The sequence below is a fragment of the Leucopleurus acutus genome (genome assembly GCF_964270905.1).
Source record: "Leucopleurus acutus genome assembly, chromosome: X".
Classification (NCBI taxonomy): domain Eukaryota; kingdom Metazoa; phylum Chordata; class Mammalia; order Artiodactyla; family Delphinidae; genus Leucopleurus; species Leucopleurus acutus.
The window spans coordinates 33,579,077-33,590,506 of record NC_139148.1 but is presented as its reverse complement, the minus strand read 5'-3'; the positions used below and the strand labels follow the sequence as shown (position 1 = coordinate 33,590,506).

Here is an 11,430-nt window from a genome sequence, read left to right as displayed (position 1 = left end):
AATCCCTTTCCCCTTTTATCAGCTAGACCCCAAGTCTGACAATTGCCAAGTGCCTCAGATTTATTTCACATAAATGTACATTCCCGTCATGCTTTCCTAAGCAAAAGAGTTGTCACTTTAGGGATGTAAGGATTCTTCAATATATGCAAATCAATCAATGTGATTCACCATATTAACAAATTGAAGATTAAAAACCATATGATCATCTCAATAGATGCAGAAAAAGCTTTTGACAAAATTCAACACCATTTATGATTAAAAACTCTACAGAAAGTGGGCATAGAGGGAACCTACCTCAACATAATAAAGGCCATATACGACAAACCCACAGGAAACATTTTCAGTGGTGAAAAACTGAAAGCATTTCCTCTAAGATCAGGAATAAGACAAGGATGTCCACTCTCACCACTATTATTCAACATAGTTTTGAAATCCTAGCCACAGCAATCAGAGAAGAAAAAGAAATAAAAGGAATACAAATTGGAAAAGAAGTAAAACTGTCACTGTTTGCAGATGACATGATACCATACATAGATAATCCTAAAGATGCCACCAGAAAGCTAATAGAGCTAATCAATGAATCTGGTAAAGTTGCAGGATACAAAATTAATGCACAGAAACCTCTTGCATTCCTATACACTGACAATGAAATATCAGAAAGAGAAATTAAGGAAACAATCCCATTCACCATTGCAACAAAAAGAATAAAATACCTAGGGATAAACCTACCTAAGGAGGTTAAAAGACCTGTACATAGAAAACTATAAGACACTGATGAAAGAAATCAAATATGACACAAACAGATGGAGAGATACACCATGTTTGTGGATTAGAAGAATCAATATTGTGAAAGTGACTATACTACCCAGAGCAATCTACAGATTCAATGCAATTCCTGTCAAATAACCAATGACATTTTTTAACAGAACTAAAACAAAAAATCTTAAAATTTATATGGAGACACAAAAGACCCCAAATAGCCAGGGCAATCTGGACGGAAAAAAACGGAGCTGGAGGAATCAGACTCCCTGACTTCAGACTATACTACAAAGCTACATTAATCAGGACAATATGGTACTGGCACAAAAACAGAAATATAGATCAATGGGACAGGATAGAAAGCTCAGAGATAAACCCACGCACTTATGGTCAACTAATCTATGACAAAGGAGGCAAGGATATACAATGGAGAAAAGACAGTCTCTTCAGTAAGTGGTGCTGGGAAAACTGGACAGCTACATGTAAAAGAATGAAATTAGAACACTTCCTAACACCATACACAAAAATAAACTCAAAACGGATTAAAGACCTAAATGTAAGACCAGACGCTATAAAACTCTTAGAGGAAAACATAGAAAGAACACTCTTTGACATAAATCACAGCAAGATCTTTTTTGACCCACCTCCTGGAGTAATGGAAATAAAAACAGAAATAAACAAATAGGACCTAATGGAACTTAAAAGCTTTTGCACAGCAAAGGAAACTATAAACAAGACGTAGAATCTAGAAAAATGGTACAGATGAACTGGTTTGCAAGGCAGAAATAGAGACACAGATGGAGAGAACAAACGTATGGACACCAAAGGGGGAAAGGGGGGGGACGAATTGGGAGATTGGGATTGACATATATACAGATATATATACATATATACAGTAATATGTGTAAAATAGATAACTAATAAGAACCTGCAGGGACTTCCCTGGTGGCACAGTGGTTAAGAATCTGCCTGCCAATGCAGGGGACATGGGTTCGAGCCCAGGTCCGGGAAGATCCCACATGCCGCAGAGTAACTAAGCCCATGCGTCACAACACTGAGCCCATGTTCTAGAACCCGCAAGCCACAACTACTGAGCCCGTGTGCCACAGCTACTGAAGCCTGCATGCCTAGAGCCCGTGCTCCGCAACAAGAGAAGCCACCGCAATGAGAAGCCCGCGCACCACAATGAAGAGTAGCCCCAGCTCACCACAGCTAGAGAAAGCCTGCGCAAAGCAGCAAAGACCCAATGCAGCCAAAAAGAAATAAACTTAAAAAAAAAGAACCTGTTGTATAAAAAATAAATTAAATTTAAAAAAAAAGAGTTGTCACTTTGATTAGATTTTTGCACTTGTTGGCTTCCATGATTCGGTTTGGCAGAGAGCCAGGCTGCTCACCTGGGTAGCATAGGCATTCACAAAGCAGCTTCTAGAAAGAGATGACTCAAGTGAAGCATCAGCTGCTGGCTTCTGCCAACTTCAGAAGACAAAATCATTCTTTGCCTTTTTTAGGCAAAAAGCTATTCTACTCAGTGTTTCTGATGGTGGGATATAATTTTGTTATTAAGGGCCAAAGAAAAAATATAAATTATTAAAAACAATCAAATAAAAGGGGGCTAATATTTATTTAGCACTTGCTTTAAGCCAAATACTCTTATATATGTTAATTCATTTAATCCTTTCAGCAACACTATGAGATGGGCGTTATTATTCTCATTTTACAGATAAGGAAAGTAGGATTAGATGGCTGTTATATAGCAGAGGAGGGATAAAACCCAGGCCTCAGTGGCTCCAAAGACAGATTAATAGTCAGAGGATCTGGGTTATGTCAAATGCTTTATGGTGGTGCTTTATGGTTGTGGGGATAAAGACACCTCAAATAATTCTTCAGAATTAATTACCTCATACCAATGATTCTCAAAGTGTGGTCCCTGGACTGGCAGCATTGGCATACGTGGGAACATGGTAAAAATGCAGATTCTCAGGCCCCAATCCAGACCTGCTGAATAGGAAGCTTTGGGGGAAGTGAGGAAGGCAATGCAAAGGGCAGACCAGCTGCCAGAGTTGCCGACCTCTAGTGTTTAACTGTGACAGAAATAAACCTGCAATATTGTCAGTTAACTCAGGTGTACTCTTCTCCAGGGAGAGCAAATTGGTCTCCTATTCCATGCAGCTAATAAATTCCTCATTATGAATTTCAACATGTGACAGGAAAATAATATTTGTTATTTATAATGTTCTGCTTCCTTCTTAAGGAAGGTAACCTGGTTACCTTCCTTATAACCAGGTAACCAGAAAATCCTGGTAACCAGAAAAATTTTTGCTTGCTTGAGCACGAGCGCTCCACCATTTCTCTAATGGCCTCTTATCTTCCTACTCCTCCCTTGATGCCTGAAGGATCAGCAGTACAGTACAGACCTCGGAAAAATCTTATTCATGGATCTTCTTAGATCAGATTCCCTAGAAGCAGAGCCTGAGTTGGGGATTCCTGTGCAGATGATTTATTGAGGAAGCACTCTCAGGAGAAGAGAAGCAAGGGAAGGAGGTTAAGCCTCAGGGAAAGCTAACCAAGGATGTGGTCTCAAACAGATACTGGCTTCAGCATAATCCCCAGGGAAGCTCTGGAGCATGAATTTCACCAGAGGGTTGGTCCTGCCTAGAAGGATGAGAGCCAAGTTTTTGTACACCTCTCTATCAGTTACTCACTGACTGTGGACTGCCAGTAGTGGGATGAGGGTGAGAGTGTAACCTCCTGGGCTAAGTGGTTCCTGATGGCTGAGGGTAGCAAAAGGGGCAGCTGTGAGCCATTAGTATCCAACCCTGACAGCAGCTGGGGGGTGGGCGAACCCAGGTTAATAGACATCTGGTTGAGACACCAACAGCATCTACTACATGAATGCTTTTTGGATCACTGTTCACATCCCTGAAATCTGTATCGATCTCTGCTTAGGTGTGAACTCTCCTCTCATCTGTTGGCCTCATAGAATCCAAGTCCTGGACCAGCCAGTTTCCTATTCCCCATTCAGCCATTGAAGTAAGTCAAGTCAAGTGGCTACATTTGTAGGATCCCAGATAGTTTGCAGAGGGTGTTGAACACATGCATTATCCCTCCCTGTAGAATATCTTTCTATCCTAGGAACATTTTATTGTTATTTCCTCTTTCCTTCTTTTGTAAAATGAAGGGATGGTCTGGATCATTTCTAAGCCTCATTCCAGTTTAAAAATTCACTTGCCTAACGATTTTGCTGCAGAAGGCAGCTGTTGTACCTGCATTGCCTCTGGGAATGAGTTTCACAAAAACATGGATTAGAAACTAAGTCCAGTGTCATTGATACAAGTCAGGCACTGTTCAAACTGTGAAAAGATTTAGTCCATATAAAGGAGTGCACTTCCACTTGTTCTGACCACGATTCTTTTTCAGTAATTGATATTAAATTTACTGGATAATTATGAGGGATGAATTACTTTAAAATATTAGAGAACTGCAGAGTTGATTGCAAATTCCTGCGTCAATGATCTGTGTCATGTGTTTGCCACACAAAAATGCACAGATACTATCATTTCCATTCCAAATATTACAGTGCATCAGCACTTAAATTAAGGGCTTCAGGAAGGTTTCACAATGGCAAAGCAATATATCGTTGAAACTGTGGCAGAAACTGAGGCAAAACTGCAAAAGTATCACTGAAGTGTCCCTATGTGTCTCCTTTTAATCAAGTACAAGCTGATATTGAAAAAAATTCCTGATGTAAATAACTGAAAGTAGGTCTACCCTGACCGGATACTGGCCCTTTGTGTGACTTAAAACAAAGCACCTATTCAGGTTTATAAAACACTGAAAAGTGTCCCCTCTTGCTGGACAACTTACAAAAATGTCATTCCTTCCTTCTGGCTGCAAGGCCTATAAGGAGGCACAAGCCTTGGTATCTGAAGTGCAGACCGGGTTTTAACCCTTACTCACACCTTTTACCTGAGACCTTTGCACAGAGTACATCTTGCATGTCAGTATATAGTGTTCCTGGTTGTAGGTGTCCAATCATTGTGACTTGACTGGTTTTCCATTCTTTGATACGACCTTTCGTATTTGTCATCAATCCTACAAAATTGCTGAGTAGCACCATGTCTGAAGACATGCTGCAGCTCATCTCCATTGATGAGACTGTCCAAGACAAAAATGCCCAAAAAAGAATGTGTTCTGGACACCCTCTCTGTATGTATCCTTCATTCCTTTTTATCATATGAGAAGATTTGCCTTGGAACTTTGGCATTGGACCAAGAGGCCCTCACCATGTTACTGAAGTTCTAGGGTCGCTTATTTGTGTAGGAGCTCTAATGTGGCATTGCCATGCTAATCTATGCAGATGTTTCTGCCTGGGGGGGTTACAATAGTCAAATTGTTAGCACAATATTTGTTCGAATATCTGACATTGAATTATTTTTCTAAAGTTCCTAGAAACATCACTGCAGGAAAAAAGAAAACAACTGATAATTCTTCCCCTACATGGAAATCATTGCAGTGTAATTACATGGTGTTTTTACTTCCATTGTTACAGTGGAGAAAGCCTGGAAGAAAGGAACTCTTTGACTAGTTATATTAATTAAGTCGATAGGATCTACTACACCAGCAGCCCAAGGGTCATTGCTGGGGTTTTTGTTAATCTCTGTCATTACAGTAGTTACACAGGAAAGGGAGTGAGGGAGAAAGGGGTAAAAAGAAACAGGAGATAACATACCTTTGGAAAAATTAATATCAATACTAAATCTTCCTTCCCGGTTTTCTTTATTCCTGACAATATAAATAATGTCTTCTTAAGATGAAAAGTTAAGAAAGCAAATAAATTCCTACAGGCTTAGGTTGAGAACAGTGTTAATTTGTGTGTTCATAAAAAAGAAAGCTTTGGGGCGTTTTGAGGTAAGGTAACTACCTTTTGGCAAGAAAATGATACAAGTTCTTTCTGATTGAGGGAAGATTATACCTTCTGTTTGGTTCAGAGAATAGCCAGTAAAGAGATGAGAGCTCGTTACCGTAGGAGACTGTTTAGAAAGTGGAGTGATACTCAGGATTATGTCCTTTGTGTATAGACTCACGGCACCTCCTAGTTAAATTGTTCTTATACCCTCTGCCGAAAGAAGATAGTTCATGAAACTCCACACTTTCTTTCTGAAGTGCTCCCAATAAATTACCATAAACATGAAAGTCACCTTTGATATTTACTAGAAAAATTGATTTTTTCCTGTAATATTACGAGCCTTCCTCCATCTCCCTACTAAATATGTTTTATTGCATCTTCATTGCACATCTGATTTGTAATTCATCTCATACTCCCTCATTTAGGTCATAGCTATCTGCTGAAGAATAGCAGTCAGCCAGCCTGGAAACATTCTTCCAATAGTAGAAATGGAATATAAAGGTAATTACTTTTCTTGTCCTCTGTAAAATATGTTACTTTTTTAAAGTTTCAGTTATTTAACATTTGAACTAAAGATTTCAAATTATATCATAATAATTCAACAATACACATTGTGTTCACCCACAAGAGACATCTAGCTTTAATTACATAATAATCCAGTAATGAAAAATTTTATTATCTTAAAGAAAAATTAGAGGAAAAAAATGGACTAAATGTAGCAAGTAGTAGAATTATGGAACTACCCAGTGTGTGGTGTGATTAGATGCGTGACAAGCACAAACATGAAAAAATTAAATTGGTCCTGCTGGAGAATTTGAACCTACTAAAATGTCACTAATGGATGTTATATTCCTAGCTAGGTATTCATGGTTTTACCGCTTGTTCCCAAAGGCTTCTGTAGGCTTGTAACATTAAGTATTTATTATAGAAAAGAGATGTGTGCTCTTGAAGGACCCTCCTTCCACAAATGACTAGAAAAAACTCCAGAGTTTGGACATAATTATAGCTGGTTTTCTAAGAATTTCATCATTGGCCTCCGTAAGTGAATGTCTGTCTACCTCATTTGCCTGAAAATTGTATTACATAAGCAAGATGGATCATCTGGCTCCCTTGTTGGTCCTAGGGGATATGAACACAGCCCACACATCTACCAGCAGCTGACTGTCTGGTAAATGTTTACTTATAAATTAGTGTGGGCGATAATTTATTAAGGTAATAAGTGTAGATTACATTTAATGGCTTAGGCATTATGTGTTATGAACACAGTATTTTATGTTTAGTTGAAGCAAACGTATATGATTATGAATGTGGTACCCAAATGTAACTCAGAAATTGTGAATTAGAAAGTTTAAACGAAGTTAAGCCACGTGTTACAGTGCATCAGCACTTAAATTAAGGGCTTCAGGAAGGTTTCACAATGGCAAAGCAATGTATCATTCACCTATACCCTGTATCAAGATTTGTTTATTTCTTCGATTCTCTTCTCCTTCCCTCATAAACTGACTCGTTCTGTTACTGAAGAAGATGGTTTCTCTCTTGAGAAGCATCACGGCATTAAAACTTCGGCTTCTGGAGCTGAGGCGAGTAATCTGTCAGCAGGGACACCATGACAGCCTGGGATGACACACAGAGAAAGAGAAAGAAAGAAATGGGTAAACATTAGCAAGAGTCTGTTTAGGGACTTACGGAAGAGGATCCAGGTTGCAGCTTTGAAGGCCTATAGTTGAAATGTGTTTTCCCGAGGAAATGATAAGGGGACGGTTCTGAACTAATATTTATTTTTATTTGGATAAAGGGAGGTCAGGAGGGATCAGGGTGACCCAAATACATACACAAACACCATGCTTATTTAGGCCTCATTCCAGGACTAGTGGGGGAGAGAGCTGAAGTGAGATTCCAAGGTGGTAGCCATGATTGGATTTTCTAGTCATAGTGAAACCTAGGTATTGGCTGGTTTTAGAGAAATAGAATCCCTCCCATCCTTGTGTTTACACTGTGGTTTGGCTACTTGTAACCTAGAGAAGGTTAGAATAAATCAGATGTAGAGTAGTTAAGGTAAATCATTTAGGTTAATGAATAATGTCTTTCCGAATCTGGGTCCTCATGAAAGAGTGTTTATAACCAAGAGTACAGCTTCCCATTAGGCTGGCAGCTACAAATGGGAATTTTCACCTTTACTCTTCCCAACTTCCACAAGAATGCCAATAGTAATAAGATCAGAAACAGTGATGACAAATGTTGATTGAGTGCTTACTATGTACCGGACGAAGTGCCTTATCATGTGTTAGTCGGTTAAGAAGTATTTGCCAGGCACTGTGCTAGGTGCTACAGTGAGGCAGAGAGAACTGTCTGTGCATTATCTCATGTAACGCAACAACCTTCTAAGGCAGCTTGTGTTATTATCGCTTATAGATGAGAAACTCGATCCTGGAAACGACACAGAGTACAGAATTGGGTTTGGACCCAGGTTTCTCTGACTCCACTCTTAAGAGGTAGTTTTACTGCCTTTCAGGTACTTGCTCTTGCTTTTTGACCAAGCAAGAGCAGGTCTTGTCTTTCAGATGTGCCCACTGAACATATTTATTGAAGAGTTACCATGTGCTGGGCCCTGTGCTGACTGCTTTATGTGCATCGTACTATTATGATCCATTCCTACTATGTGAGGTAGGAAGAGATATAAAATACAGATGAGGAAACTGAAGCATAGGTATTTTCCTGAGTGGTGGTAGTAAGGGGTGGATCTGGACTTGCCTGTCCTGGACCTTGACCACCATTTTCATATGAATAAACTGGGCTTAGAGGAGTTATGGTACTTTCCCAAGATCACACAGAGAGCCAGAATATTAACCTGATTTCCAAAGCCTGTGTTCTAGAACCAACCAGTACTCTGTATTGCCTTCAGCCTACAAAAATGTATTGAGCACATATTTAGGGTATTTGTAAGGTACCCTTCTAGGTATAATGAAGGACATTACAGACAAGATCAATGCTCTTATGAAGGAGTTTTCATTACAGGGAGGGGACAGGCAAGAAACAAAAAAGAAAATATCAAGGAGTGATAAATGTCATTAGAAAATAAAAAACAGGATAAAGGAGGCTGGGGAACCATTTAGGAGAGGGTGGCCAGGGAAGATCTTGTTAAAGAATGACATTTAAGTTGAGATCTGAATGGCAAGGAGAAAATAGAAAGGTCAAACGCTGGGATAAGAACATGTTCCAGGAAAATATTTTAAGCTTTTTTATGGGTTCCTGGGATCACATCTCAGGTTTGGTTTTGTTTTTAATGGTCACTGCATATGTCAAATTTATTTTCAAATATTAAATCTTAGAAAGTCAGTTAGGAATGGAGTTGCCAGATTTAGTTAGACACATACATACATATATACATACATACATACATAAATAGGCATTTCAGATAAACAATAATTTTTCTTAAACTATAAATATGTTCCAAATATTGCATGGGACACGTCTATACTAAACAATTATTTATTGTTTATTTGAAACTCCAGTTTAGCTGGGTATCCTGTATTTTATCTGGCACCCCTAACTTGGAGAGAAGAGACGATAAAATACTATGAACTACGTTCGCAATAGTGTTGTGTATCTAAGGGTCATCACGATAGCAGTGCTTTGAAGTGGCAGATTTTTGCAGGATCCCTTTAGGTTACTTCAGCTCCACAGTAAAATTTGTAGGCAGAGGAAGAAACCCACCTGACTCTTCATGAGTCCTACAGCCTTAGTAATTATTGAAAAATACAAAAGGTAGCTTTGTGGGAAGGAGAGCATGCATGTCCGTGTGTGTGTGTGTGTGTGTGTGTGTGTGTGTGTGTGTGTGTGTGTGTGTGTTTTAAACAAAGGGATCAAAAGGCCTGTGCCCTATGGAGAGAATGATGTGATTACTGGAGTGTTCTGAACAGCACTGCTGGAAATCGCCCAGCAGGAAGGCCTTAAAAAGCTACTGTGAGTGCTGAAAGAGTATACTTTTGCTTTAAAAATATTATATGCTTTTAGAACAAGCCCTTCACCTTATTTAGTTATTACATTAGTCATTATGGGCACCTCAGAACTTGAGGATAGATTGTATCTTTCCTTCCTTCTTCTATCCTGATTGTAAATGAAATTGTGTGTGTGGAAATCATTCTCTAGAGAGTAGTGCTATCCAATAGGACTTTCTGCCATGATGGAAATGTTCTATGTCTGTGCTGTCCAATACAAATAGTGTAGCCACCAGCCATATGTGGCTTTTGAGCACTTAAAATGTGGTTAGTATGTCTGAGGAATTGAATCTTATATTTTATTGTCTTTTAATTAGCTTAAGTCTAAATTTAGGGACTACCCTGGCGGTGCAGTGGTTAAGACTCCACGCTTCCACTGCAGGAGGCGCCGGTTCGATCCCTGGTCAGGGAACCAAGATCACACATGCTGCACGGCACAGCCAAAAAAAAAAAAAAAAAAAATTAAATACCCACATGCGCCTCGTGGCTACTGTATTGGATAGGGAAATTCTAGAGGAAAACAAGTATTGTGCCTTTAGAACATCCCAGAAGACTCTATCACAGCAATGCTGAGCCTAAATGCCATTCTAAATAAGCTGTCTAAGAATAATTTCTTTGCCTATGAAATAGGAATTTAGACTAGACAATCTCTAAGGTCTCATCCCTCGAAAATGCCATGCTTCTATGAATTGTACAGGCTATGTGGGGACTGCACAGTGTTCACTTTTTATCTCCAGTGCCTGCCAGAGGGCCTGGCACACAGTAGATGTTCAGTATATGATTGCTGAAATGAACTTAATTCAATGGGACTGCCAAATCATCTGGCTCAGAGACATAAAGAGGACAGCATGTGTGTCACCAACCCCCTTCCAGAATCCATGTCAGGTCTCACTAGTCAGTTATGCCAGTCTTTCCTTCCAAGACCACAGGCAGGCTTAGAACCTTCTGAACATAGGACTCTAAGTAGCCTGTTAATGAGATTGAGGACCTAAGAATTAAAATCACTTGCCATCTATATGGCTTGATCTGATTATTTTATATGTGAGGAAACTGGGACCCAGAGAGGTAACACTTATGCAGTATGACACAGCTGACAGTTGTGACATCAAAGACAGTTATAGAATTCAAGTCTCCTCACTCCCAGTCAAGTATTCTTTCTATTTTAGATTCTCTACTTTCATTTTAATATGACTATGCCTCTTGTTTTCTTTAAAATATATTTTCCCATTAGGGAAAGGAAGATGGGAGATGGAGAGATGGTGGTAGGACTTAGATGGTGGAAAATGGGTGGGCATAACATTTCACTGTGTGTATGTATAATATATACACTCCAAACATTTCAATTATGTGAATGCATTAAGTACTTAATTTTTTAAGTAAATTCAATTGAAAGATGTGCATAATAAGCTCTTTAAAAATCCAGGTGTGAAGAGACTCTTCATAAATGATATTTTAGAAAGCTTACTTTTAGTTTCCCCCTCTGAATTTCAACAAAGGACGTATTTTAACAGATTTGGGTTAAAAAAATGTATCTTTGTAACTTCAGTCATCCTCTGATAAAGAACAGAGCCTGAGGCCTATGTTTCTTCCTGAGGTATATGGGTTGGAGAGTTCACATTTCTTTTTTCGTCATCTGGATCTTTGCTCCTCAAAATGTGGTCCACAGGACAGCAGCATCTGCATTACCTGGTTGCTTGTTAGAAATGCTGAATCTTGGGCCCCATCTCAGACCAAATCCAAATCTGCACTTTAACAAGATCCCTAGGT

The 11,430-nt window shown here is 39.2% G+C and overlaps 1 protein-coding gene across 1 annotated transcript in view; it reads right to left on the bottom strand.

Annotated features, from left to right (window-relative positions):
* Window positions 1–5,599: 5,599 nt before the first annotated feature.
* OTC (ornithine transcarbamylase) overlaps window positions 5,600–11,430 on the bottom strand; it is a 57,667-nt gene continuing 51,836 nt past the window's right edge. Inside the window, exon 10 of the mRNA XM_082864765.1 lies at window positions 5,600–7,279. Coding sequence (XP_082720891.1) covers window positions 7,220–7,279 — 60 coding nt within the window. The 3' untranslated portion in view covers window positions 5,600–7,219. The remainder of the gene's footprint in view (window positions 7,280–11,430) is intronic.